General features: G+C 39.7%; 2 protein-coding genes across 3 annotated transcripts; one reads left to right on the top strand and one right to left on the bottom strand.

Moving 5' to 3' along the window:
• Window positions 1–1673: 1673 nt before the first annotated feature.
• On the top strand, window positions 1674–15911 carry tap2t (transporter associated with antigen processing, subunit type t, teleost specific). The gene is made up of 12 exons (XM_063002972.1): window positions 1674–1747; window positions 3517–4526; window positions 5368–5482; window positions 5567–5697; window positions 6112–6317; window positions 9543–9740; window positions 9844–9972; window positions 10109–10297; window positions 11183–11356; window positions 11835–11994; window positions 12090–12226; window positions 14985–15911. Exons 2-12 carry the CDS (start codon window positions 3995–3997, stop codon window positions 15192–15194), a joined length of 2181 nt encoding a protein of 726 aa, XP_062859042.1. The 5' UTR covers window positions 1674–1747; window positions 3517–3994; the 3' UTR covers window positions 15195–15911.
• Window positions 15853–26057, bottom strand: faap100 (FA core complex associated protein 100). Of its 2 annotated transcripts, XM_063002970.1 has the most exons (10): window positions 26043–26057; window positions 25688–25840; window positions 25500–25612; window positions 23323–23984; window positions 22977–23228; window positions 21344–21500; window positions 20383–21256; window positions 18011–18127; window positions 17838–17924; window positions 15853–16361 (listed from the first exon to the last, which is right to left on the bottom strand). In XM_063002970.1, the coding sequence occupies exons 2-10, from the start codon at window positions 25832–25834 to the stop codon at window positions 16230–16232; spliced, it is 2541 nt and encodes an 846-aa protein (XP_062859040.1). In that variant the 5' UTR covers window positions 25835–25840; window positions 26043–26057; the 3' UTR covers window positions 15853–16229. The 2 variants fall into 2 exon arrangements, with proteins under 2 accessions (XP_062859040.1, XP_062859041.1); XM_063002971.1 differs by lacking the exons at window positions 25500–25612; window positions 25688–25840; window positions 26043–26057 and adding an exon at window positions 25189–25347.
• Window positions 26058–26355: the final 298 nt, after the last annotated feature.

The raw sequence follows: 26355 nt of genomic DNA, 5'->3' as shown, positions 1-26355 counted from the left end.
TTGCATTGGAAGCTGCTAAAAATAGAAGGAGTTACTGTCTGTGTTAAATGTCATAATGTTGCAATTTCTCTGCACAATATCTGACACACATCACTGATGTTACAGTATTCAGTGTCATCTCTGCGCTGTGACTTAGGTGCTTGAAAGTACTTTACTGTTAATGCCTTATATAATTCTATCAGGGAGCTGAACGCAAATCTAGTTAAGTGTGCAAGTATGAGTGTATTTCTGTACTCCCAGTGTGTTTGTCTGCACTGTACACCAAAGTCCTGCTGGTTTCAAAGTGTTTAAAGATAAAAACAGATTTAATGCTTTTCATATTACTTATCTTAAATGTTTATTTTCATTGTCACAGTTCTTAGGTTTTTTCTTTTTTTAGCATTTGCCAGCACTTAAAGCATTTGAAAAGGCGAAAAGGGCTATGCTCTAAATAGTATAAATGTTATACTATGTTTTACATACTTAATAAAACCAAATAAATACTCATGTTTTATTTTATATAAATAAAAATGACAAATAAAAAGGTGTGATGCAAATCTTTCAACCGCATAGTTTTCAAAGCTAGACATTCATTTTTGAGAGATGTTTCATACAAATTCTTTTTTTTGTTGCATTTTTCCCAATTTTCCTCCCAATCTAGTCGTATCCAATTACCCAAATGCATTATGCTTCTTCTCTGCTGATGTTGACCCCCATTCCTGACTGAGAGCGAGACTGACACACGCCCCCTCCGACACATGCGCAGTAGCCGACCGCATCTTTTCACCTGCACGAAGCGAGTTTATATGCGGATCAGTTTGGTGTATGGAGAGCCACACCTTGATCAATGCATTATTCGTCGACTTTGTGCAGGCGCCATCAACCAGCCAGCAAATATTGTAATTGCATCAGTTGTGAGGTCCCTATCTTGCTTCCACCCTGCTGTACGAACAACATCAAATTGTTGTTCATGTAGCCGCCCAGCGCACTGTCAAGTTTGAAATGTCAGCTTTGGTTATCTTAGATAACTTGTTTGCAGTAGACGTCCTGTTATCTGCTTGCAACACTAAAACAAACCAAACAAAAACAACCTTGAACTTCTAGTACTGTGATATGTGGTTTTGTTTTCTTCCTCATTAGGGTGTGTATGAGGATGCATAACTGACAGTGGTAGCTTAGTTACGTGCAGGAAAAGAACTAAAGGTTTAAAAAAGCAGGTAAATCAACGCCAGTGTAAAAGTCTACATGGGGTAATCTCTATTGGGTATTGTACAGTGAAATCTTAGGAAGCTCTTTTAAAAGGGCCACATATATGGAATATAAAAATGCAATTATTTTAAAAAAAAAGTACAAAACCCATTTCCTGTAAGATTTGTAAAAAGCAATAAAAAATAATATGTGATTTGCAGAATATACAGTAGATCTGCACAGGCCTATGTGAAGTCGAGCTAACTGAATATTGGGTTCTTGCTGTTGTTAGCTGCTTCCCTCTAGTGGTTGTGTAACAATTTACAGTATATACGCTGAAGTAAACAACAAAATTCCATAATACGTTAACAGAATACAGGAGTTATTTTCGTATGCTCATTATAATTTTATAATTATATTATAAAATATTACAAATACATGTTAATTTTAATATTTGAAGAAATAGTGTGGCCTGTTTGTCTGCGTGTGTTTCATTCCAGCAGGAGATGTGTTCGCACTACACTAATGAAAGTGAAAGTAACACTGGAGAAACCTGCAAACGGAACAGAAAGACTCAACGGTAAGATCGTTTACCTCAATAATAGTGTTTTTGTCTATGTGAAAACACCGTATAGTATTATGTTATCTTATACTGCTTTTTAATCATATATGTCGTTATATTAGTGATATGTTGAAAAATTGCTCAACCGCCATTAGCTGGTTGTTGGTTGCTGGTTTTGTGGCTAAATATTGTTCTATGTTGTTCTATGCTAGTTATAGATCGTATTACCACAGAAACCAGCATATACGTGTTCCCAATGCAAAAGTGCTGGTCTTTGACCATCAGAAACCAACAAAAACGTGCCCACACTCAAACGTGCTGGTCTTCGGTTGGTTTTTGACCATCAGAAACATGTTGCAAACACAAAGGTTCTGTTCTTTTACCACCAGAAACAAACTTAAACTTGTTCCAAACATAAAGTAATGGTATTTGACCGTCACAAACCATCAAAAAAACGTGCCACCACACCAAAGTGCTAGTCTTTGACCATTAAAAACCCATCAAAAACGTTTCCACACACCAAAGTGCTGGTATTTGACCATTGCAAACCATCAAAAACGTGCCCACACACCAAAGTGTTAGTCTTTGACCATCAGAAACCATCAAAAAACGTGCCACCACACCAAAATGCTGGTCTTTGACCATCAGAAACCATCAGAAAACGTGCCACCACACCAAAATGCTGGTCTTTGACCATCAGAAACCATCAAAAAAGTTTCCACAGGTAGAAGTGCTGGTCTTTGACCATCAGAAACCAACATAAATGTTTTCACACACCAAAGTGCTAGTGTTTGACCATTGCAAACCATCAAAAACGTGCCATCACACCAAAGTGCCGGTCTTTGACCATCAGAAACCAACAAAAAATTTCCACAGGTAGAAGTGCTGGTCTTTGACCATCAGGAACCAACATAAATGTTTTCACACACCAAAGTGCTAGTGTTTGACCATTGCAAACCATCAAAAACGTGCCCACACACCAAAGTGCTAGTCTTTGACCATCAGAAACCATCAAAAAACGTACCACTACACCAAAGTGCTGGTCTTTGACCATTAGAAAACAACAAAAATGTTTCCACAGATAAAAGTGCTGGTCTTTGACATCAACAAAACACAAACAAATGTTAGTGGTCACTAATAAACACAAACTGTAATGTGTGGTTTAGCTCAACACATACTATTTGGAGTCCTATTAACACTAGAGGTGTTTCAGTTGCTTAATCAGGAGGTGGATATTGACTTCTATTTGTGAATTGAACAAATATGACATGCAGGTAAGACTTGAAGCCCAGCCAGTGGAGCTGTGCAGCACAAACACAACCTGTTGTACCACTGTGTGACCCAGCTTATGATAGGATTATAGCTTGAAAAGATGAGCTATAGTTTTGAACTTGATGGTCTGGTAAGTGTACACAGTGGTGGAAAATTCCCAGATGCTGCACATAAGCATTCATGTAATAACTATCTCAGTGAATCACTGCCGTGATGTGAGAGGTTTAATACACACATAATATGTTTCAGAGATGGTGCTATAATGGTGACTGTTTCACTGATGAACAGAGTAGAGTCTGAGTAGCAAAACAAAAGGTGGACTACAGACTTGAAGTGTTTACCCATGTGTACTTACACTATATGGACGAAATTATTGGGACACCCCTTCTAATTTTTCAGTTCATGTGTTTCAGCCACAACAATTGTTAACAGGTGTAATAAATCATATATATTTAGGAAAATGTATGCTTCTGACTTTGCAGCAACATTTTAACACAGGTATTTTTCTGTTCCAGCATTGCCGTTGCTCTGCACACAAAAGCAAAGTCTGTAAATACATAAAGAAAACCTTGGCTTTAAGAAACACCAGTGGCCTGCACAGAGCTTTGACCTCAGCATCACTGAACAGCTTTGGAATTAACCGGAACATCAATGATGCTTTCTTGACCAACATCATTGCCCAATTAGTCAAATGTTCTTTTGACTAAATGGGCACAAATCCTCACAGATACTGTATTTTAAAGTCTTGTAAGAAGGCTTCTCAGAAGATTGACTTTAGTTATAGCTGAAAAGATTGCATACTTTAATAGGTCAAACTTTGTTTTTAGGATGGGATGTTTAATCTTCTGATCATGTGTCCAAATATTTGTCCACATAGAGTTTATGGTTGGTGAAGTTAAAAAAGGCCAGTAATTATAAGTATGTTGTATCTAATACATTGGTAACAAAGTGTGCATTACTGCATTTGCTTTCAGATAAGTAAAGTGTTCTACAATGGCTGAGTTAAGTAAAGGTACACTTTGGACCACATATGGAGTTCTCCTCTTCTTGGACCTGCTTCTCTGGATTTTACTATGGATTGCACTTTTGATCTCTGAAAGCACTTTTCTTGTCAGTCTGTCATCGCTGTGGATTTTCAGGGCTCTGAGCTGGGCCATGTTTCATAAAATCAGTTCATTAATCCTGGACAAGCATTTAAAGCAACTGATAAGACGCTGGGTAGCACTGTTGTGTTTTTTGCCTCCTGTGTTTGATACCACACAAACAGTTCTTTTTAAAGCCATCTGTGGCTTTAGTCCTGTACCTGTACCCTCCATGGTGCTCCTGAATGCAATGACTGCCACTTTGATTCATGCGCTGTGGGAACTGGCATTTCCTTATAGTGGTTCAGCTAAAAGTGATCCAAAGAAGAAGAAAAAGAAAGAGCAAGAGGCCAAAGCACTCCTAATGAGAGTGATACACTACTCAAGACCAGACTTTCCTCACCTAGGGGCTGCCTTTTTCTTCCTCACCCTGGCAGCATTATGTAAGTTCTATATCTGTGCTTAAGTGTTTCTTAACTAATAAGCTGTGACGTTATGTGGTTATGGAAACCTTATTGCACTGCAGCCAAATTGTGTAATATAATATTTACTTAAAGAAAGAAAACCATATACAACAAAGTCAAAACCATATACATTTTTTTGAAAAGCTGGAGATTTTACACTGTATTACACTGTAAGACCCACGGTCCACTTTATTAGACCCATTTGTATATATTGTTGGTACCTTGTGGACTGGTACGCCTTGTAAAGCCCATGGAAAATCTGTGATCAACCTCCTGTTAGCTCTTTGCCAGTGATCTGACAGCAGTGCCCTTTTAGCTGGATATATTAGGTTACTGGGCTATTCTGAACTCAGCAGTGACGTTAAGGTGTTTATCATTATAGCTGCTCTGCTTTCATTTTGTACCAGCACCAGATACATTACAGTCATATTTGTGCTGAAAATAGTCTTTTAACTAAACAGTATCTGGTATACAGTGGTTCTTTGGTTGTCCCCTTTTAATGACAGACAGAAATGGGGTACAAAGTCGAATCAAATTTATTTGTATAGCACCTTTTTCAATTGACATTGTCTCAAAGCAATTTTACAGAATCCAGGACCGACAGACCAAAAACCCCTGTTGAACAAGCCAAGGGCAACAGTGGCAAGGAAAAACTCCCTTAAAATTACAGGAAGAAACCTTTAGAGGAACCAGACTCAGCAGGGACCCATCCTCCTTGGGTGGCCTGGAGAATAATTTGAATGAAATAGAAATAATTTGAATTCTTCTAGTTTGTATACACTAAAATCAGTGTTACATGATTTTGCACTTTGTCTTGCAGTTGAATCCTGTATCCCATACTACACTGGGAAAATCATTGATGGTTTAAGTGAAAATTACCAGTACAACAAGTTCATGTGGGTCATTGGATGCATGGCATTTTACTCTTTTGGAAGGTAGGTGCATCAATGCATTTCTTTGCAGTCTTTCTGAATCAGTGTAAAACAACTCTGTAATCCAGTATGTTTGGTTTCTTCCAGCTCTATGTTTACTGGCTTGCGAGGAGGAATGTTCATGTGCAGTCTAAGCAGATTAAATAAGAGAGTTAGACATATGCTGTTCCAGAATCTGATGAAACAGGAAATCAACTTCTTTGAAGACAATAAACCAGGTTATGCATAAAATAACATGTGTTTTTGGCTATTGCACATATATAATAGTTGTTTTGATTTTCAACAACTGCGTTATCCTGGTCAGGGTCGCAGGAGGCACGATTCCACCAGGAAATACTGGGCGCAGCAAGGCAGGAATACCTCAAACAGGGTGCCAATCCATCTCAGGGCTTTGCCCTTCTCCCTCCCTGCCCTAGACATAGCCAGTCATAATTGTGTAGACACCCGGCTGGCCGATAGCACCGCTAAGATTTAAACCCAGGTCTCAGCTGTGATGGGCTAGTTTAATAGACTGCTGCCCCAACCGGATGTCTAAAAATGGCTGAGCACTGTGTGATAAATAACTGACTTATTTGCTCATTGAGTGTGTATAGATTTCTCCTTCACCACAGACCTGTTTCTTCCCCTGACAGGAAGCCTGACTTCGCGATTGAACTCAGATACAGATAAGATGGGCCGCTCTATAGCCATGAACATGAATGTGTTTGTGCGCAGTCTGGTTAAGTCATGTGGCATGTTTGTGCCAATGGTGAGCTTGTCCTGGCAGCTTACACTTCTCACATGTGTGGAGATGCCTCTTCTTGCTGTATTGCAGAACTTTTACAGCAACTATTACCAGGTAATATGTTTTTAGTAGACACATTTCTTTTTTTCGTACGTCAAGTTCTTTATGTAGTTATCCTATGATATTAAATGAGTGGCAATAATGTGATATACAATTTAGGATTGTCTCCATCAGACAGGGCCAGTTGTGTCTGTTGAGCGCTGACCAAGCATGACATTGTTGAGACTTAAACCTAGTTTTCAAGAGTGTTGGGCCAGCTTAATACAGTGATGTGCTAACTGAACCCTGGTAAACCTGGTTAATGTGCAGTCCTTCTAAGACCTATAGTAGCAACAGCTCTGTATAAACAGTCACTAAATTCTGACTTCACTAGAATAAAGCCCTACTGACATGCCATTACAGAAATAAGAAACTTAATAAATATAACATCTGCATTAAGAAAAATGTATAATGTGTTTATTAACTCTGCTCTGTGTAACAGAGGGCTATAGACAGTAGACGAGGGCAAACGTTTATTTCTAATAACAATAGACAAGACAGGTTGCACAAGACAAGACACACCAACACATAAATTAAGCTAAATGCTAACTGCTAATGCTAACTACATATAAAACATGATCCTAAACCCTAAGCTAAACTACACCCTGCAAGCTAACACGAATGCTAATGCTACACACAAACTAGGCTATGACATGAAAAAAAGACAAGATTAACCAAGATTCCTAACAACATACAGTGTATCACAAAAGTGAGTACACCCCTCACATTTCTGCAGATATTTAAGTATATCTTTTCATTTGACAACACTAACAAAATGACACTTTGACACAATGAAAAGTAGTCTGTGTGCAGCTTATATAACAGTGTAAATTTATTCTTCCCTCAAAATAACTCAATATACAGCCATTAATGTCTAAACCACCGGCAACAAAAGTGAGTACACCCCTTAGTGAAAGTTCCTGAAGTGTCAATATTTTGTGTGGCCACCATTATTTCCCAGAACTGCCTTAACTCTCCTGGGCATGGAGTTTACCAGAGCTTCACAGGTTGCCACTGGAATGCTTTTTCACTCCTCCATGACGACATCACGGAGCTGGCGGATATTCGAGACTTTGCGCTCCTCCACCTTCCGCTTGAGGATGCCCCAAAGATGTTCTATTGGGTTTAGGTCTGGAGACATGCTTGGCCAGTCCATCACCTTTACCCTCAGCCTCTTCAATAAAGCAGTGGTCGTCTTAGAGGTGTGTTTGGAGTCATTATCATGCTGGAACACTGCCCTGCGACCCAGTTTCTGGAGGGAGGGGATCATGCTCTGCTCAGTATTTCACAGTACATATTGGAGTTCATGTGTCCCTCAATGAAATGTAACTCCCCAACACCTGCTGCACTCATGCATCCCCAGACCATGGCATTCCCACCACCATGCTTGACTGTAGGCATGACACACTTATCTTTGTACTCCTCACCTGATTGCCGCCACACATGCTTGAGACCATCTGAACCAAACAAATTAATATTGGTCTCATCAGACCATAGTACATGGTTCCAGTAATCCATGTCCTTTGTTGACATGTCTTCAGCAAACTGTTTGCGGGCTTTCTTGTGTAGAGACTTCAGAAGAGGCTTCCTTCTAGGGTGACAGCCATGCAGACCAATTTGATGTAGTGTGCGGCGTATGGTCTGAGCACTGACAGGCTGACCCCCCACCTTTTCAATCTCTGCAGCAATGCTGACAGCACTCCTGCACCTATCTTTCAAAGACAGCAGTTGGATGTGACGCTGAGCACGTGCACTCAGCTTCTTTGGACGACCAACGCGAGGTCTGTTCTGAGTGGACCCTGCTCTTTTAAAACGCTGGATGATCTTGGCCACTGTGCTGCAGCTCAGTTTCAGGGTGTTGGCAATCTTCTTGTAGCCTTGGCCATCTTCATGTAGCGCAACAATTCGTCTTTTAAGATCCTCAGAGAGTTCTTTGCCATGAGGTGCCATGTTGGAACTTTCAGTGACCAGTATGAGAGAGTGTGAGAGCTGTACTACTAAATTGAACACACCTGCTCCCTATGCACACCTGAGACCTAGTAACACTAACAAATCACATGACATTTTGGAGGGAAAATGACAAGCAGTGCTCAATTTGGACATTTAGGGGTGTAGTCTCTTAGGGGTGTACTCACTTTTGTTGCCGGTGGTTTAGACATTAATGGCTGTATATTGAGTTATTTTGAGGGAAGAATAAATTTACACTGTTATATAAGCTGCACACAGACTACTTTTCATTGTCTCAAAGTGTCATTTTGTCAGTGTTGTCCCATGAAAAGATATACTTAAATATCTGCAGAAATGTGAGGGGTGTACTCACTTTTGTGATACACTGTATATGATTACAATACAAGATTCTTAAGATACCGAACAAATTACCCATCACTACTATGACAAAGTATTAGTCAATATTCATCAAAATGCTGCTGAATGATCCAGAGGCAGAGGTATAGCTGTGGATCATTAGCGTTACAAACCAATCATAACAAAGAGACATCATGTGCTCCCTGAGACAGGGGTGTGGCACATACACATGAGCTCCGGGAGGCTGGATTCATGACACTCTGCTACTTAATCTGTAAATTAGTGTAACTCCTTACAACCGTGTTGATTTTAAAATAAATTATGCTACCAGCATTTACACTTATAGCATTTGTTTTTTTCCAAAGTGACTTATAATTGCAAACAATTGAGGGTTAGGGGCCTTGCTCAGGGACCCAACACTGGTAATTTGGCAATGGTGGAGATTAAATCAGCAACATTCCAGTTAATAGTTTGGTACCTTCATCACTTAGTCACTGGTTCACAACATTTAAGTAGCATTGTCTTAAAACTAGACATCTCTAAAGTTTGAACCATAGGTGACATTCAAAACAACACAGCAAGAATATAGTAATATAAGTAGTATATATACAGTATATATAGTAATTATTAGTATAATATATTCTATATTGTATAATAATATACTATATTATAGTAATTATTATAGTGGTTATTAATTTGTTTATTAATTTGGTAAACTATTTTGTATGGTAGTTTGCTGTTCTTGACACATAACAGAGTTATTGTCCACCCATCTTCATTGCCTTTATCTAAATCAGATTTCCAGATTTGTTGTTGTGTGATTGTGGACACTTGGCTACCAGACATAATTTAGCTTTAACAAGCTATAATGTTTTTATTTACTATTCATTAGTAGGAGGTTTGAACATCTGTTTCTCTTTCTGTCATAATGAGTAGAAAACATCTAGGGAGCTGCAGGACTGCATGGCCGAGATTGAGCAGCTGGCAACTTCTACAATTGGCTCTATAAAGACAGTGCGGAGCCTCAGGGCTGAGGCTCAGGAGCTAAAGAGGTATCAGGAGGCTCTGGATCGAAAGCTCCATGTTCTAAAACGCAAAGGCTTTTACAGTGCAGTCCACCTCATTCTGCGCAGGGTGAGGCTTTGCATGCTCTATATGCTCCATTTTTTAAGGTTGTTACTATTAATTGGTGTTTGTTATAGATTATATTATAGCTATATTAATTGTCCTGTTATAGATGCTAACGTTGAGTTTGAGGGTGGCAATGCTTTTTCTTGGCCGACGTCTCATCATCTTAGGTCAGTTAACCAGTGGAGGCCTACTGGCTTTTCTGCTCTATCAAAGAGACATGGTGACCAACATGAGGGTGAGTATAATACATGCTGTCCATGTAATTATTATGTAGCACAACAAACTGTGTTTATAAATACTATTTTAATAAATACATAGAGATATGATTCTTACTGTTCTAACACGGTCATTTATGTTGGTTTGGTTGTCAGCAATTTGTCTACATCTATGGAGACATTCTGAACACAGTGTGGTCAGCAGAGAAGGTGTTTCAGCTGCTAGACAGACAACCAAAGGTGCGGGAAGCAGGTGACGTGGTGCCTGAGAAACTGCAGGGAAAAATCAATTTTGATAAAGTTACGTTCTCCTACCCATCACGTCCTGAACGGAAAGCACTTCAGGTAAATGTTTCTACAGTTCTCTTTTTTGATGGACTGCTAAGGGAATGGTATTCTTGTATAAATGGGATGAATCTAATTGCGGTCAGAACACACTATTTAGTGTGTAAAAATATTTAGTGTGTAAAAATCTTATCATGAGCTTGTTAGAAATCCAAGAAACAAAACATGGTTTTTAATATGGAGTTAAACATTTTTCTCTGTGGCTATTACAGCCTCTAGTTATCTGGAAAGGCAACTATTAATATATTTTTTTAATCTTTAATGACAGTTCATGCTTAAATTTTCTCTTATGTTGCTGAATTCAAGAAAAAGATGTTGGCTAAAATTCATCCGCAGTAGAGAGTGGTTGATTGTAGTTGTTGCTGCTAGTTTAGGGGGCAAAGACTTTTGGGTCATATAGGTGTTACATAGTCTTATCATATATAGATAAAATTCTATATAAAATACTTTTAGGGTGCTCGCACACTAGCATACCAGAGCTGACATCTCAAACTCATGAGTTCAAATCTATATGACATTTGATTGGCTTGTCAGAGGCTGCAATTGGGACCTCTACTAGCTGATCGATGGGGGATAATGGAGATCAGTGCGTGACTGTTGGTGCACCATACGGATCTCCATATGAACCCACCTCATCCAGGTGAACGTGTGTCAGAGAGGGCTTGTGTTTAACACACCCTCCTCAGTTAGGAGTGGAGGTCTGCAGCAACAGAGGAAGCAAAATGTAATCAGGTCATTGGATTTGACTAAATTGGGAGAAAAATTGGGAAAAAATGCATAAAAAACCTTTTTTTTCAAAACTGTTGGTATTTGTATTAGCTTTTTTAAAAACCCTAACCTATATAATAGTTTTATTTGTCACTTAATTTAAAATGGTTGTGTCAGTCTTTGAGTGTGGAGCTGAGACCGGGCAAGATGACAGCATTAGTGGGACCTTCTGGTGGAGGCAAGACATCTTGTGTCAGTCTGCTGCAGAGGTTTTATGAGCCTCAGGAGGGTGAGATACTGTTGGATGGTGTACCAGTTCATGAATACCAGCACCAGTACCTGCACAGACAGGTAAACACTGTAACAAGGACATTAATATAACATATACAGGCACATGATGTTTGGGGGAAACAGTTGAAGTCGAGCTGTTATTAGACATGTATGTCAGGACAGTCACTAAGCCCATGGCGATATAAAGCTCATTTGACTGTGGACAGTTTACCCATGTTCCAGCAGCTTTGTATTCATGGCACACCTGTTTACAAACAAATCTGCTTTTAGTATAAGTGGACAGCTTGGGATTTTTCTCCTGACCTTGCTTCTCATACTCTTAAACAGGTGCAGTCAAACTAGTTCTATTTACATGGGCACAGAGAGGTCACCCACTGTCATAATCACTGGCAAGGACCACAGAATTAATAACCCAGTTTGCTGTGTGTATACTTTGACTTGGCAGATTCTCAGAAAACTCAAAACAAAAAATTGTTCATCATGGTGTGTAACTAAGTGAGCTGAAGCTAGGAGTTTAATGCTATTTCTCTTGGTGCAGATGGCAGCTGTGTCCCAAAATCCAGTGCTGTTCTCTGGCTCTGTAAGAGACAACATTGCATATGGACTACATGATTGCACCTTAGAGAGAGTGAAGGAGGCAGCCAAGAAAGCCAATGCCCATGATTTTATTTCCAGCCTGGATCAAGGCTACGACACAGGTCAACATTTCATTTAATTTATTCCCCTAAATCAGAATAGTATGAGAGACGGAACACGGGTTTACATGTTTTATGTGTGTATTCCTGTGCTTTAGATGTTGGAGAGAGCGGTGGGCAACTGTCTGCAGGACAAAAGCAGTGTATTGCTATAGCCAGAGCTTTGATCCGTAATCCAAAAATCCTCATTCTAGATGAAGCTACCAGTTGCTTGGACATCAGCACCCAGCATATGGTATGTACATACACACTCCATAGACCAGTTACTACAGTTATCACTAAAAGCTTGGACATAAAGCTTGGATATATGACATCCTTAGTCTGCACTCATGAATCCATAGATAGACAGATAGGCTTATGGACGCCCAAGACTTGATAAACGAAGACTAGTCTGTCTGGTCTGATCCCACAAATGCTGAGTCAATGCTGGCTATGATAGAATGGTGTCAGAACACACAATGCATCACAGTTTGCTGTGTGTAGGCCTACATAGCGATAGACCAGTCAAAGTTCCCATGCTGACCCTTTTACATTGCTGAAAGCACCTACAATGGGCATGTGAGCATCAGAACTGGACCATGGAGCAATAAAAGAAAATTGCCTAGTCCAAACTGCCGCAATGACAGGCCATGGACTTGTTAAAGCAACTGTTTCCTTACTAATTAATAGGGATGCATCGATACCATTTTTTCCCAACCGAGTACGAGTACAAGTACATGTATTTTTGTACTCGCCAATACCGATACCGATACCTATTTAGAATGATGCAATCTGGAGCATTATGGAATAGTGTAGTTTTTAGTGTAAAATAGTGCAGTGGAACAGTTGCTTGGGTTGCCATCACTAATTGTAAAAAAAACAAAAACACCGCACAGCCATCATTGAGAAAGCTTCTGACAAGCTAACGTAAACGTTCATTAATAAACGCACGTAATTAACGCTGTGCACATCATACATGCGATGCGATTCTGCTGATTGAAATATTTACTTTAAAAAGATAATACAGTCCGATCCCATCTGAGCCGATTCTATCAGCACATCCATTCGTGGTTCACCTCGGTAAATCGTAAACGACTCTGAGTCGGCTCCCGCTCTGTGGTAATAACCAGTATAATTAAGCCTGAGCTTTATAATGTAAGCGAGTCACACAGAATGTTCTGTAGTAGTTGGTGTTTATTTACAACCGCATCATTCATTATAACAGTAAACACGGAGAGACTTACGCTGTGCTTAAAATGAGTCGACTCCTGAATCACTTGTATCGACACTGTGAACAGAGTATTAAAGACACAAACACGTCCTATAACAGCGGTCGCTGCTTTTGTAACCGGTTATCTTCGCTGTTAGCTCTATTTTAAGTTTTTTTTTTTTTTTGTCAAACGGAACTAAATAACATTAAACGTGCGTGTGAGCGTGGTCAGTGAGAATAATTCAATATGTCTCCCGTGGGTGAAAAATGAATTGCTTTCGTTTTAGAAGTAAAAAAATGTCGCAATGTCACGCCCCCCGGTCAGGCACTCGCGCCCCACAGGTTGAAAATCCCTGCGTTAACGCAGCAACGTGCACTAGGCACAAGGTGTCGGATGTTTAGTATCGGAGCCTCGTTTGCGAGTACGAGTACCAGTTAATGAGCGCGGTATCGGGCTAATACCCGATACTAGTATCGGTACTCATGCATCTCTACTAATTAAACATACACACTTCCCTCTGAAATCAGTGGGAGCCACTGATCCTTGGAGCCACTATAAAGTTTAGGAACATTAATGCAGGTGTAACATCGTTACCAGTTCGACGTGATAGGGACACTTAGTGGACACCCTAGAGCCGACCCTCTTAATCAGTAATGCTATTGTCCCAACACACAACAGCATAGAACAGTACAGTGGCAGCCCACTGCAGAAACGTACACAGCGAACCTCTGTTTCTCAAAAAATGTAGGAGTATCTGGCTCTTTTTCTACACAGCATTGATATTAGGAAGTTTATTAAATTCTGTTGTCCAAGTTCACCACAGATATTTGCATACATGAGGTGGCTGGTTTGTATTCTTCATCAAAAATGTTTTTTTTTTTCTTTATGCTTAGTTATTGGGCAGTGTGAGGCTCAGCATGTATGTATATCTGCTATGCTTTGATAGATGGAAAAAAAATAGTACCTAGAACCCCATGGCAAGTACATGCCGAACTCACAAACAATGAAGTAATTTGAAGTCTGATAACAATCTTTTATTGTAAAACTTATAAATATATAAACAGCAGTTTACTCCTGGTCTCTTTATTACCCTTATGGTCGACATATATCTGCTAAATACATGCTACACAATTTACAGAGATACTCTTTACTACTGTGGTTTAAAGTCTCACCAATAGTAAAAAGTACAGTGGAATCAGAGGGTATTCAGACCTCTTGTCTTTTGGGACTTCATTGCGTTTAGGATTTCATTTTTAACTGTAACTGCTATTTTTTACTCATCAATTTACACCTAATCACCCATAAGGACAAAGTGAAGACGTGTTTTTTAAGAGTCTCAACAATTCATTAAAAATAAAACTTATTTACATAAATATTTAAACCCCCTTATTCATAACTTTGTAGAAGCCACTTTGGGAGCAATTACAACTGCAAGACTTCTTGTTGTGTGGTAAGTAGGCTCAGCAAGTTGAAAAAGGCAATAAGAAAAAATATGTAAAAACTAAATGTAGCCGTATTTTTTTTTAAAATGGGGTGGTAACACATCAAAATTAAGTCTGCATTTGACAAACATGACCATAAGGACAAGAAAGAAGAATAATGAATCAAGTGTAAATGTTAAGTGCTATATTGTTATACATCAATCACATGTAATTAATCATAGCACTATTCACAATTGCTGATAATTAAGTATAATGAAAGTGTTTATTTAAATAGTTAACTGACAATTATTTCTATTTTTAGTTTAGTAAAACTGTTTAGTATTTAGACCATTGTAATAACTCTGCAGGTTCTTGTTTCCAGGTTCAGAAGGTCCTGTCTTATTTAGACGGTCATACGGTTCTGGTGGTGGCTCATCGTCTGCAGACTATAGAGAAAGCCGATCACATCATCTACGTGGAAGGTGGGATGGTTGTGGAGCAAGGAACACATGAGCAGCTGATGGTTGAAAAAGGACGGTATTACCAGCTTAGAGAGAAACTGTTTACACTCCATTCAGAGCAGCAACTTTAAACATAATACTAAATCAGTCCATGGACTTTTAAAAAATGTCAGATTAACTATACACAGAAGCATTTACATTATATTGGTAAAATGTAAAAAAAGTGTAAAATGAAGTATTTGTATTACACATCTCCTTCATTCACATGTCACTATGTGAATCTGCTACTCTAAACTGTATCTTCATGTTAGTTTGAATAATTAAGTGTTTAAATATCTGCAATGAACTGACACCCTGTCCTGGTGCTCCAGTTTTACGCAGTGTTCTTAGAATTAGATCTGGACCTTAACCATTGCTAGCATAAAGTGCTGAAATAACGTCAATGAATTAATGATGTAATTTGTGGGTATATTAATTGTGCCAAGGATCCAGTGGTGGTTTTACCATTCGGGAAGCTTGCATTTAATATTAGAAGAGTAAAGATGAGAGCCTGATGATGATATATAAAGTTGAAATGTATATATTTGTAAATAATACTCCAGGTGCATTTCATTTTTTGTTATTCAAAGTAAAAGCAAAGTTATCACCTTTTTTTGACACAACAATGAGGTCATTTTACTTATTTAAAATATTGGTTACCAAACTTGTGTTTTTGTATCTCCTCAGCAGCAGCAGAGAATTAAAATTATAACATATTGTAATATAATCATAGAGAGAGAAGCAGCATCTTTTAGTCATTTAATTTTTGAAATACCAAGATTTCCATTGAATACTTGTCTCTTGCTAGTAGTAAATAAACTTTTAATCAATGTTTCACATCTTTATACTTGTGGTGTTGAAAAACAATTATTATGTATTATGCAGAATTACAAACCATTGTTATTCAACATGAAGACCTAAACTGAAGAAGTGCTAAACACATGAAGCTACAATTGTATTAGGATGCAATTCAGACAAATTGATCAGGTGTAAACATCACAGTATTTTTGAAAGTCGATGTTTTGATTCAAAACGTTAAACAGTGTTTAAGTGAATAATTAACCAGTTAACCAGTTGTTAAAATACTTGGAATCATGTTTTAAATCAATGTACACCAGTGTGATCTGTTAGATTATAACCAGTGGATTCTGTCTCAGTTGCAAGTAGAGCTGAAACAGTGACTCGGGTGCTCTTGTTGGTTTCATCCCTCCATCAAAAGCAGCTGGTTCATGGCAGTCCTGCAGATCCTTAAAAACAGACTGGGAAAAAAAGAAGCTTTTAGTGAGTCACAGCCAGATTTTTTTAACACACTTTGGTTACATTTATGACAGGACAGGTAGATTACACAAGATTCATCAGTTCAAATTTAATGTCAAACACAGTCATGGACAATTTTGTATCTCCAATTCACCTCACTTGCACGTCTTTGGACTGGGAGGAAACCGGAGCTTCCGGAGGAAACCCACACAGACATGGGGAGAACATGCAAACTCCACACAGAAAAGACCCGGACAGCTCCACCTAGGAATCGAAACCCAGAGCCTTCTTGCTGTGAAGTGACAGTGCTACCCACTGAGCTCAGTTTCAGGTGTATAAAATCAATTTTATTCCATAAATAATAAAAATTTATTCCATGGTTTCTAATGGGGTGTCCAACAAGGCCATGGTCTGGTGTCCACATACATTTGGTTATATAATGTATTATTAAAAATGAAGTGAGTGGTTAGCATTGATGCTGACCATTAATGCTGAAAGCACGTAAGCTACATCCACATCTTTCAGTCCTAAAAGATGTGTAAAAAAATATACAGGATTTTACACCACTTTGCCACTAGAGCTGGTCTGCTTCACCTGAGCAGCCAAAGTCTGCAGTCCCTTGTGAAACTACTCGATCTTGGCAATCTTTAACATATGTCTCTACAATAAAACAGGTACAAGCCCTATGTGTATTCAGCACCACTGTGAGATTGCATGGGGAACAGTTTAAAAGAGGCTGCAACTGGCGTTCTGTGTGCCCTCACCCTCCCAGGTAAATGCCATGTAATAGAGGAGACTTAGCTTGTAAGTGGGAATTGAAAACAACTAAACTAGTACAAAATGAAGCAGGAAAAAACAACCAGGTGGTGCAAATGCATTTAAATTATTGTCCATATTAATTATAGAGGAATAAGTTAAAATGTTAGAATAGTTCTTTTTTTTTTTTCTTTCCCTTTTTCTCCCCCTTTTAGTGCATCCAATTATTCAATTTGCATCGTGCTTCCTCTCTGTCTATGCCGAACTCTGCCCTGACAGAGGAGATCGAAGCTAACCCATATCCCCTCTGAAACACGAGCAGCAGCCAGATGCATCTTTGCCACTCACACATCGATGAGTTTGGCGCCACCTAGCGTTGCATGCAGAGACACACCCTAAGGGCACCCTCCCTCATCTCTTGTGCAAGCGCCTCTAATCAGCCGGCAGAGAACGTAATCGCATTCTGACAGAGAGACCCACATCCGGTTCTTTGTCCCACCCCCCATATGAGCAACCGGCCAATCGTTGCTCATACAGCCGCCCCGCCTCGAACCAGGGAGGCAGAGCTGGATTCGATACCACGTACTCAGAATCCAGCCCTGGTTGCAGCGCGTCTTTTTACCGCTGCACCACCTGAGCGGCTAGAATAGTTCTTTAAAGCTACAATAGATGGTGATCTCCGGTGGTTGGTGTACTGTGGTGTATTGAAATTTTGGTTTTACCTCAAGATGCCAAACAGCCTCACATAAGCGCTGACATCTCAGCTGTGCAGAACTCTCACATTTTTCACCAGCATCTTTAAGAAGCACCTGATAAAGAAGTTCCAAATTCATTCATTTAATCTTGCAAAATGGGTTACATGTTTAAAAAAGTTGGCATTTTGTGTTGTCTGTACCTGTGCACGCTGTAGCACAGCGTGATGTAATCCACACACGGCTGCCATGGATGAACTTTCCACTTGAACCTCAATCACAGGCAGAGGCCCTTGAGCACTGAAGTCACTCAGTATGACCTGTAAGCATTGGCCTGTGGCATTACTACATTAACAGTGGCAGTACTAAAACACAGTGATCAATTATTATATGTATTATAATATAATATAATTAAATTGTATATGATTGTTAGGATTTTAACATCATGTTTTACACTTTGGTTATGTTCATGACAGGACATGTAATAACAGGTTAGAAAGATTCATCAGTTCAAGTTCAAGTTCAATGCCAAACACCAATGACAGTCAAGAGTCAACTGCCTCTTTCTGTTCTTGCTCTCGTGGAAGGCGGTCGCACTTCTCTCTCCTCCCTTATCTTTCCTGCTTGGCTTCTCCTGTATCGTCTTGTCTCGTCTACTCTACTCTACAGGGATTCTCTTAGCACTGCTCTTCAAAGAGCAAATTATGGAATTGGTTAAATGGTCTCTGAATGCTATTGACACCATCTTCTCATCAAGAAGTTCGGGTTCGGGGGAACCCACATGCGGAACGCAGATGGCGGGATACGCGATGGACTCATGGGAGAAGTGGAGGGTCGTGTGCCTGGCACCTCTTTCGTTAGAGGACATAGAGGATGTTTACCTATTCGGAACTTTGATTGTGGGGTTTTTGCTGATTGGATTAGGCTTTACCCTGCTGTATCGGGAAATTAAAAGAGTTGGGTCAGTTGTCAAAGGTCCCCAGAAACTGCCCAATTTGATTGATATGATGGGCAGAGCCGTTGGAACTCAGACTGTGACTATAAATCGCAATATGGATTCCATCTTGGAGAAACTAACGGCTATGCAACACGGTTTGAACCAGAGACTGACTCAATCTGAGAGCATGTGTTGAGAAATTTTTACTCGTGCTCAGATTAAAAAAACAAATCATTTCTGCTCTTCGGCTTACCCTGTAATCAGCATCGGCCTTGCTGATAAGGAAATTCCTCCAGAGGATCTGTTGCTACGGGTCATCTCGTACCTACCCTCCCCTGCTCTCTGGCTGTTTTTCATTCTGGGTAGCAACTGCTGTAAACGCCATCTTATCGCGAACTTTGTACAGACTTTTTGCTTACAGGAATGAAGGACTGGCAGAACATTTTCCCAACCCCCAACCCAACGTCTCCACTCTTAGCTTAATTCCACCAATACGGCAGGACGGGTCTGCAGCGCGCGCTGGTTATGGCTGCGAATCGCCGGATGGCTGCTTGTCGTAGTTGGTTACTTTTCATCAATCCCCACATCCCTAACCCGTGGCTGGTTGTGTGACTATGTTATGTTCTTATGTTTACATGTGCTTGTGTGCTGTAAGGGGCTTTTTTTCGTGTTACCATAGTGTGGTTTTTTTTTATCTCCTACTCTCCCAATGTGTTTATTATTTCTTGTTTCTTATCCTGTCTTCCCGTCCTGTCTCCCCCCCCCTTGTCATATTGAATGTTCTGGACGGGTTGACGGCTGATTTCGCTGTAATTGTACCTGTTGCAATTTATAGTGACAATAAGGTTACTACTACTACTACTACTATCTTGTATATACTGTCTGTTCGGCCCGCTTTCCAGACGCAGTGACTGGACGTTGGGGTGGATGCCGTGGAGCTTGTTCTCGGTCTGCATTTACAATTCATTCTGCCACATTTTTTTTAATGCATTTTCTCCCTTTTTCTCTAGATTTTTTTAACACGTCCAAATTTTTCACCCAACTGCATTATGCTTCCTCTCTACTGGTGCTGACCCCCGCCCCGATTGAGAAGAGCAAACTGACACACGCCCCCTCTGACACGAGAGCAGTAGCCAATGCATCTTTTCACCTGCACGAAGTTCATATGCAATCAGCCCCGTGCACGGAGAGACACACCCTGATGAGCATTATTCCTCTACTCTGTGCAGACGCCATCAATCAGCCAGCAGCGGTCGTAATTGCACCAGTTATGAGGTCCCTATTCGGCTTCCTCCCTGGATGAACAACAGCCAAACGTTGTTCATATAGCCACCCAGCCCAGCCCAGAATGGCAGAGCTGAGATTCGATACGATGTATTCGAAATCCCAGCTTTGGTTCTGCCACATATTTTTAATATAGGCTGTGATTAGTGGTTTCATGTCTGATGTGAGGGAGTTTGCAGTTCATGTTTCCCTCCAGTTGATGTATTTGCTATCTGGTTTGCTTTCTCATCTGCGTCAATGCTACGTACAATTCTAAATGACACCCTAGAATCCACAGCAAACTAGAGGCTAATTTATACAGCAAGTCCATTCAAAATGTACAAACTTATGTAACATCTATAACCACAAGCCCACCTCTTTGGTCAGCAGTCTGACCGCGTGTCCGTCTGGCCCATAGACACACACCACTGGACTCTGTACTAGCTTTTGTCCATCCTCCTTAGAAGTTCCACACACCAGCCATTTCAGCACAGAGATGCACAGCACCGCACTGCTGCAGTTCTGGATGTTGAGTCTGCTTCTCAGGAGATCTGACGATATGTTAATTGCTACCGTGTAGGGGGCTGTATTGGGTACAGCTTCTGTGTGAATCTGTCTGGAACTGAGAAGCATGTAGGTGGCTTCCCAAGAGCTTATCTGTTTGGGAATACCTCCACTTTGTGAACCGGGGTCTACTATCCTTAAAGCATCCAGCCAGTCCAGTGTTAAAGAACTCAGAGGCAGACTGATGCAACTAGTGTCTGTGAGAAGCTGAGACAGTGGGACATCATTAGCACAGAATGTTCTGGATTTCTCTGGGTTAAATAAAGATTGTAGCGAGTAGACCAGCAAGCACTGGATCTGAACTGGTAGAAAAATGTCACCATCACTATCGAGAGGTACAGTCACTTCTATTTTTTGGCCACAGTCTAATTTCTTTAAAGTAAATGAATAAGTTCTAGATGTTCCCCCTGTGTGGAGAGAACAGACAGACTGCACTTGAAGGCAAAGTGTCCACCCTTGGTCCAGAGCACATCCACTCAAGTTTTCCAATATACAAGTAAGTTCTAATGAATCTTTCTGAAGCAAAGTATTCCATTTAGGAAAACCATGGCAGCTGATTAGAGGCTTGTCGTTGCAGATCTCTTGATCCTTACTGTTTAAAAGCAGGTGGCAGATAGTAAGGACTTGGTTTAAACACTTCAGTGTGTCATTCTTCATCTGCAGCTGGTGTTTCAATGCTGATGCTCTGAAAAGAAAAGTCAGTGTTATTAAAATGATAAAATAAAATGCTCCAACAACAAACAATTTAATGCAAAACATTTGAGTATTTAACCTTTCCCAGACATTTCCAATGCCAGCCAGGAGGTCTTTCACCTTCTGGCCTGCTTGTAATGAAGAAAGCCTAGACAAACATGCTTTGCCCGGCTCCTGAGGGAGGGACACATGAAGGAGTTTTCCACTGAGAGACACTGCCAGCATCTGCACACAGCCTGCAATTTACACAACAGAATAATCAAGTATTTTAATAGAACTGAACCAAACTGAGTGAAGGATTACTAGGCAACTCATTTTTCACTGAGCAACTATAATAAATACTATCAATTTAAAAGCCCTGATGAATCAGTAACAATCAATTCTTCCCTAATGCCACAAGATAATAATATGATATAAAGAACACCTTAGCAGAGATAATAAGAGAGAACCAGTTATATAGATTAGTGTTAGTACAGTTTGGTACAGTGGCTTGGTGGGTAGCACTGTCGTCTCACAGCAAAAAGGTCCCGAGTTCAATTCCCAGGTGAAAGGATCCGGGTTCTTTCTGTGTGGAGTTTGCATGTTCTCCCCATGTCTGCATGGAGATACAAAATTGTCCATGACCGTGTTTGACATTAAAGACTTGAACTGATGAATCTTGTGTATCTGTCCTGTCATGAATTTAACTACAGTGTGTAAAACATGACGTTAAATCATAATAATTCATCTAAGGACATTTCCAATATTTTTACTGACCAACTTATTACAGTATTGCACTGTATTTTGGAATATAAATAGGGACATGGCATGTATAGGACAAGGGCATGTTTGTCACTGTATTATATCACCTTTACTATCAATTACACTTTTCATTTGTTCATTTGTTTCATTCTTCCTTGGCACGAGACCTCAGCTGCTCAACAGTCCATAGTTGCTGTTGTCTGATTCTCATCAATATGTCCTTATGATTCACTATAGAATTTCAATAGGAGACAAATCTGGACTGCAAGCAGACACACACACTCTGTGTCTATGAAGCCATGATGTTGCAGCATGTGCAGAATGACACCTGACTTGCTGACAGACTTTATAGCAGCGTATGTCTACCTAAAATCTAATATAGTGGCACCTATGCACTCTTTGCAATAGTTAAAACATAGACTTAGCTGACCATGGCACGTTTCCTGTCTTTTGGTCTATCGGAGATGAGCTCAGGTTGAGAGAATTTGGTGGTGTTTCTCCACAGAAGCTATGACCTTATTTTGGGGATAGCTGTTTTCTGAAGTACTCCTGAGCATGTGTGGCTGTATTTATCACAGTAGATTGACGGTTTCTCAAGCAGTGCTACTGAGAACTTCAATGTCCCACATATTCAACTGTGGTTTCCTGTATCTCCCTACATGGACAGAGATTTGTCGTATTCCTTGTATCCTTCCACAATATTATGTACAGTAGATGGTGAAAGAGCTAAATAATTTCCAATCCTGTGTTAAGAATGTGTAAAACTGATTAACAATGTTTGACTCAAAAGAGTAAGTCATACTGCATAATTTCTGGCAAAGACAGAGCAATTGGATCCCTTCTTTTATGGCCACTCATGACACTCTCACCTGTGAACTTTTTACTCTTATTTTGCCACAACCCATATAAATAAAAATGTTTATATTTACAAAATACAATCAAGTTGGACAGATACCACTAAATTAGTTTACCTGTATGACTGACTGAAGGCTCAGCTATTGAGATTACTCGACACACATTCAGACAGACTGCATTCTGTGGGAAAACAGAAGGCTTCTCTTGTTTGGTGCTCTTTGCCTCTGATACTGTTGTGACGTCTGATGATGATGTAAAGATCTTGCTCAGGGACAGAGTGAACATGTTTGTAAAGGTACTGTAGTATAGATGTTCACCATCGACACAGGCACACACAACAGGATTCTGCACTGTATGCTCAATGAAATCTTTTAAAAGATCAAGATAGTTTTCTGTTAGCACAAAATACAATTTAAGTAATAAAAAACCTACAGCAAACACGTCTAAAACTGTAAAACTTACTGTAATCTGCTGGCTTTCCATCAGAAGTTGTTTGATTAGCTCTGACCAGCAGGATTCTTCCTCTCTGACCAATCACAACCAGACTTTGTGGACCCAGCTCCCCAATCACAGAGGTGCCAATATATGTGACTGGCTGCTCCAAGCTGTACAGAATCCTGATCGGTTGCTTGAGTTCTCCCCTTGAGGTGGTAAGTGCGGGAAGGAGAAGAGGAAAAAAAACAATCCGCCCATCGGGTAAACCACAAAAAATGACTGGAGAATTTACAAGAGCTGCATCAACTCCAAATAAAAGTCTAAAAAGGAGAGAATTGAGATAGTAATTATGTTTATTCCTATGCTCCTTAGAGGAAGAGCTGGGGTAGATAGATGTTAATGTTGGAAGTGAGTCCAACATCCAGTCTCTGGCATCTGTTGTGTTGTTTGGAACTGTTGCAACAGCTGGGAATGGGAACCCTGCAAGCTTCTGAATTAGTGTGGATCTGGTTGAACAACTTGCTTCCTTATAGAGGTTAAAACTCCAGGTAGAGTCTTGCAGACTGACTGTAACCAGTACTCCCTCTGTTATAATAAAAGAACTGACATTCTCATCTTTGATTACAAGTCTTATGGAGTCTTTGGAGACCATGGATAAGGCAGGGTCATCGCAATGTCCAGTGGAGGAACTGTGGATGAAATTAAAAATAAAAACAATAAGGTCAATTAAATCTAGACTTTATTGAGGCTATCATTTGATATTTAAATTATAACATCAAGACACATGAGGATCATGGGTAAAGTCATAAAATAATTTAACATTTAAGTCTTTTTTGAGCAATCTTATACATTTCCCCAATATATAGATATGCACAAAATGTTCCTTTCAATATACTAATGTAGAAATTATAAATACACATATTTTAATCACTTGCTTTGCATGTTGTTAGGATCCGTCAGTGTTCGATTCATGGCTACAGCCTTGTTTGTTTAACTGATTTTTGGGTATTTACAAGTCATAGTGATCCTAGGAAAATGGCCGCCAGACAGGATGTAAAGTCACCTTCCCAAGACAAAGTAAGCATCCCTACCAAGTAACAGTTTAATTTTCAGTGAGAATAAAAGAAATTGAAAGTGCTGCTGGTAAAAATGGCATTTGACTGCTAGCCTTATTTGCTTTAAACCTGATAACTGTCACAGTATAATTTAAAACTTGTAATTGTATTGGGTTATAAAATCTTATCTTATATTTTAATTACTTAAAATAAATGTATCTCAATGTGTGTAATGGGTCTTTTCTTTTAACAGAAAATACTCTGTTACTGACATGGTAGAACCAGATGTAAGGTTTTTTTTACAAAGCTGATAAATGGTAGAACCAGATGTAGGGTTTTTTTTACTACAAAGCTGATAAATGGTAGAACCAGATGTAGGGTTTTTTTTACTACAAAGCTGATAAATGGTAGAACCAGATGTAGGGTTTTTTTTACTACAAAGCTGATAAATGGTAGAACCAGATGTAGGGTTTTTTTTACTACAAAGCTGATAAATGGTAGAACCAGATGTAGGGTTTTTTTTACTACAAAGCTGATAAATGGTAGAACCAGATGTAGGGTTTTTTTACTACAAAGCTGACAAATGGTAAATCCTGCTTTAAGATTTTTCTTTTTACAAAGTTGACAAATGATAGAACCAGTTTTAAGTTTTTTTTTTTTTTTTTTTACAAAGCTGACAAATGGTGGAACCAACTTTTAGAACAACGTTGTTACAAGTTAAAGTGTTTAATTCTGACTTTCCATACATGTTGTAAATGTTGAAATCAGCCTATGTTAAAATGGTTTACTAAGAGACGAGGGTGGCTCGATGGCTAAGTGGGTGGCACTGTCGCCTCACAGCAAGGTGCTGGGTTCGGGTCCCAGGTGGGGCGGTCCGGGTCCTTTCTGTGTGGAGTTTGCATGTTCTCCCTGTGTCTGCGTGGGATCCCTGCCACAGTCCAAAGACATGCAAGTGAGGTGAATTGGAGATACAAAATTGTCCATGACTGTGTTTGATAGAACCTTGTGTGAACTGATGAATCTTGTGTAGTGAGTAACTACCGTTCCTGTCATGAATGTAACCAAAGTGTAAAACATGACGTTAAAATCCTAATAAACAAACAAACTAAGAGACTAAACTTCTCTAGATCTGTTTTAGATCATCATTACCTGGAGTTCTGTGAGACAGGGGTGCAGTAAAGTCCACCATCCTCACACAGAGCATACAGCTGATCCTCACTAACAGCCAGAGATCTTACAGCTGAATTAAACGTCAGTATAGTCTGTAACAATATAAAACATGTCCGGTAATTTAATCAACACCAAAATACTGGAAGAACTTATAGAACAACACTCACATGTACTCTTTTCTCTTGTCCGCTAAATACAAACACTTCTTCAGTCCCGGTGCTTAAATACACATCTGCTCCTTTGCGGATTATTTTAGCAGAAAGCAAGTCTCCAAAATCTGCCCAACACTCCACTGAGCACCTCACAGCTTCCATAACGTGCTGTCATTCAGATGTAAATGCACTGTTTAATGTATATATACATATATATATATATATATATATGTTCTGTGTTAGTATCTAGCTTTGTATATACAGTACTACTGCATTTCATGAGGAAGCCTGACCCTGACGTGAGGAAAGAAAAGCGCGCTGCTGAAAATCAGCCAATCACAAAAGTGTTCTTCTGTTCCTCTAGACTTACAGCTCAGTGTTCCGCCCTCTGCTGGTCTTCATCTGATTCACACAGTAGATCCACGCAGTGTTGCCAACTTAGCGACTTTGTCGCTATATTTAGCGAGTTTTTAGACCCCTCTAGCGACTTTTATTCAAAAAAGCGACTAGCGACAAATCTAGCGACCTTTTCTGGTGTTATTGGGGACTTTTGGAGACTCGGACGTGAAAGCACATATCGTTCTGCAGTTACTGTTTTGTTGATTTATAGATTTGTCTTACCGAGCATGCGCACATCTGTTTTTGACTCGTTCAGTGGAACGGCGGTTAGTAATGTATGGTTT

This window comes from Trichomycterus rosablanca, chromosome 10 (genome assembly GCF_030014385.1).
Source record: "Trichomycterus rosablanca isolate fTriRos1 chromosome 10, fTriRos1.hap1, whole genome shotgun sequence".
NCBI classification, from domain to species: Eukaryota; Metazoa; Chordata; class Actinopteri; order Siluriformes; family Trichomycteridae; genus Trichomycterus; species Trichomycterus rosablanca.
Note: the sequence above shows the minus strand (reverse complement) of the source record. Positions and strands in the feature narration are given on the sequence as shown.

Bases quoted from the DNA above. Each gene is read 5' to 3' on its own strand.
- tap2t (XM_063002972.1), top strand. From the start codon at position 3,995: ATGGCTGAGTTAAGTAAAGGTACACTTTGGACCACATATGGAGTTCTC. The intron at 5,483-5,566 runs GTAGGTGCATCA...GGTTTCTTCCAG, and splicing joins GCATTTTACTCTTTTGGAAG to CTCTATGTTTACTGGCTTGC. The intron at 6,318-9,542 runs GTAATATGTTTT...CATAATGAGTAG, and splicing joins TTTACAGCAACTATTACCAG to AAAACATCTAGGGAGCTGCA.
- faap100 (XM_063002970.1), bottom strand. From the start codon at position 25,834: ATGGAAGCTGTGAGGTGCTCAGTGGAGTGTTGGGCAGATTTTGGAGAC. The intron at 18,128-20,382 runs GTGGGCTTGTGG...CAATGCTTACAG, and splicing joins TCAGACTGCTGACCAAAGAG to GTCATACTGAGTGACTTCAG. The intron at 16,362-17,837 runs GTAAAACCAAAA...TTTTTTTCCCAG, and splicing joins AGGCTGTTTGGCATCTTGAG to TCTGTTTTTAAGGATCTGCA.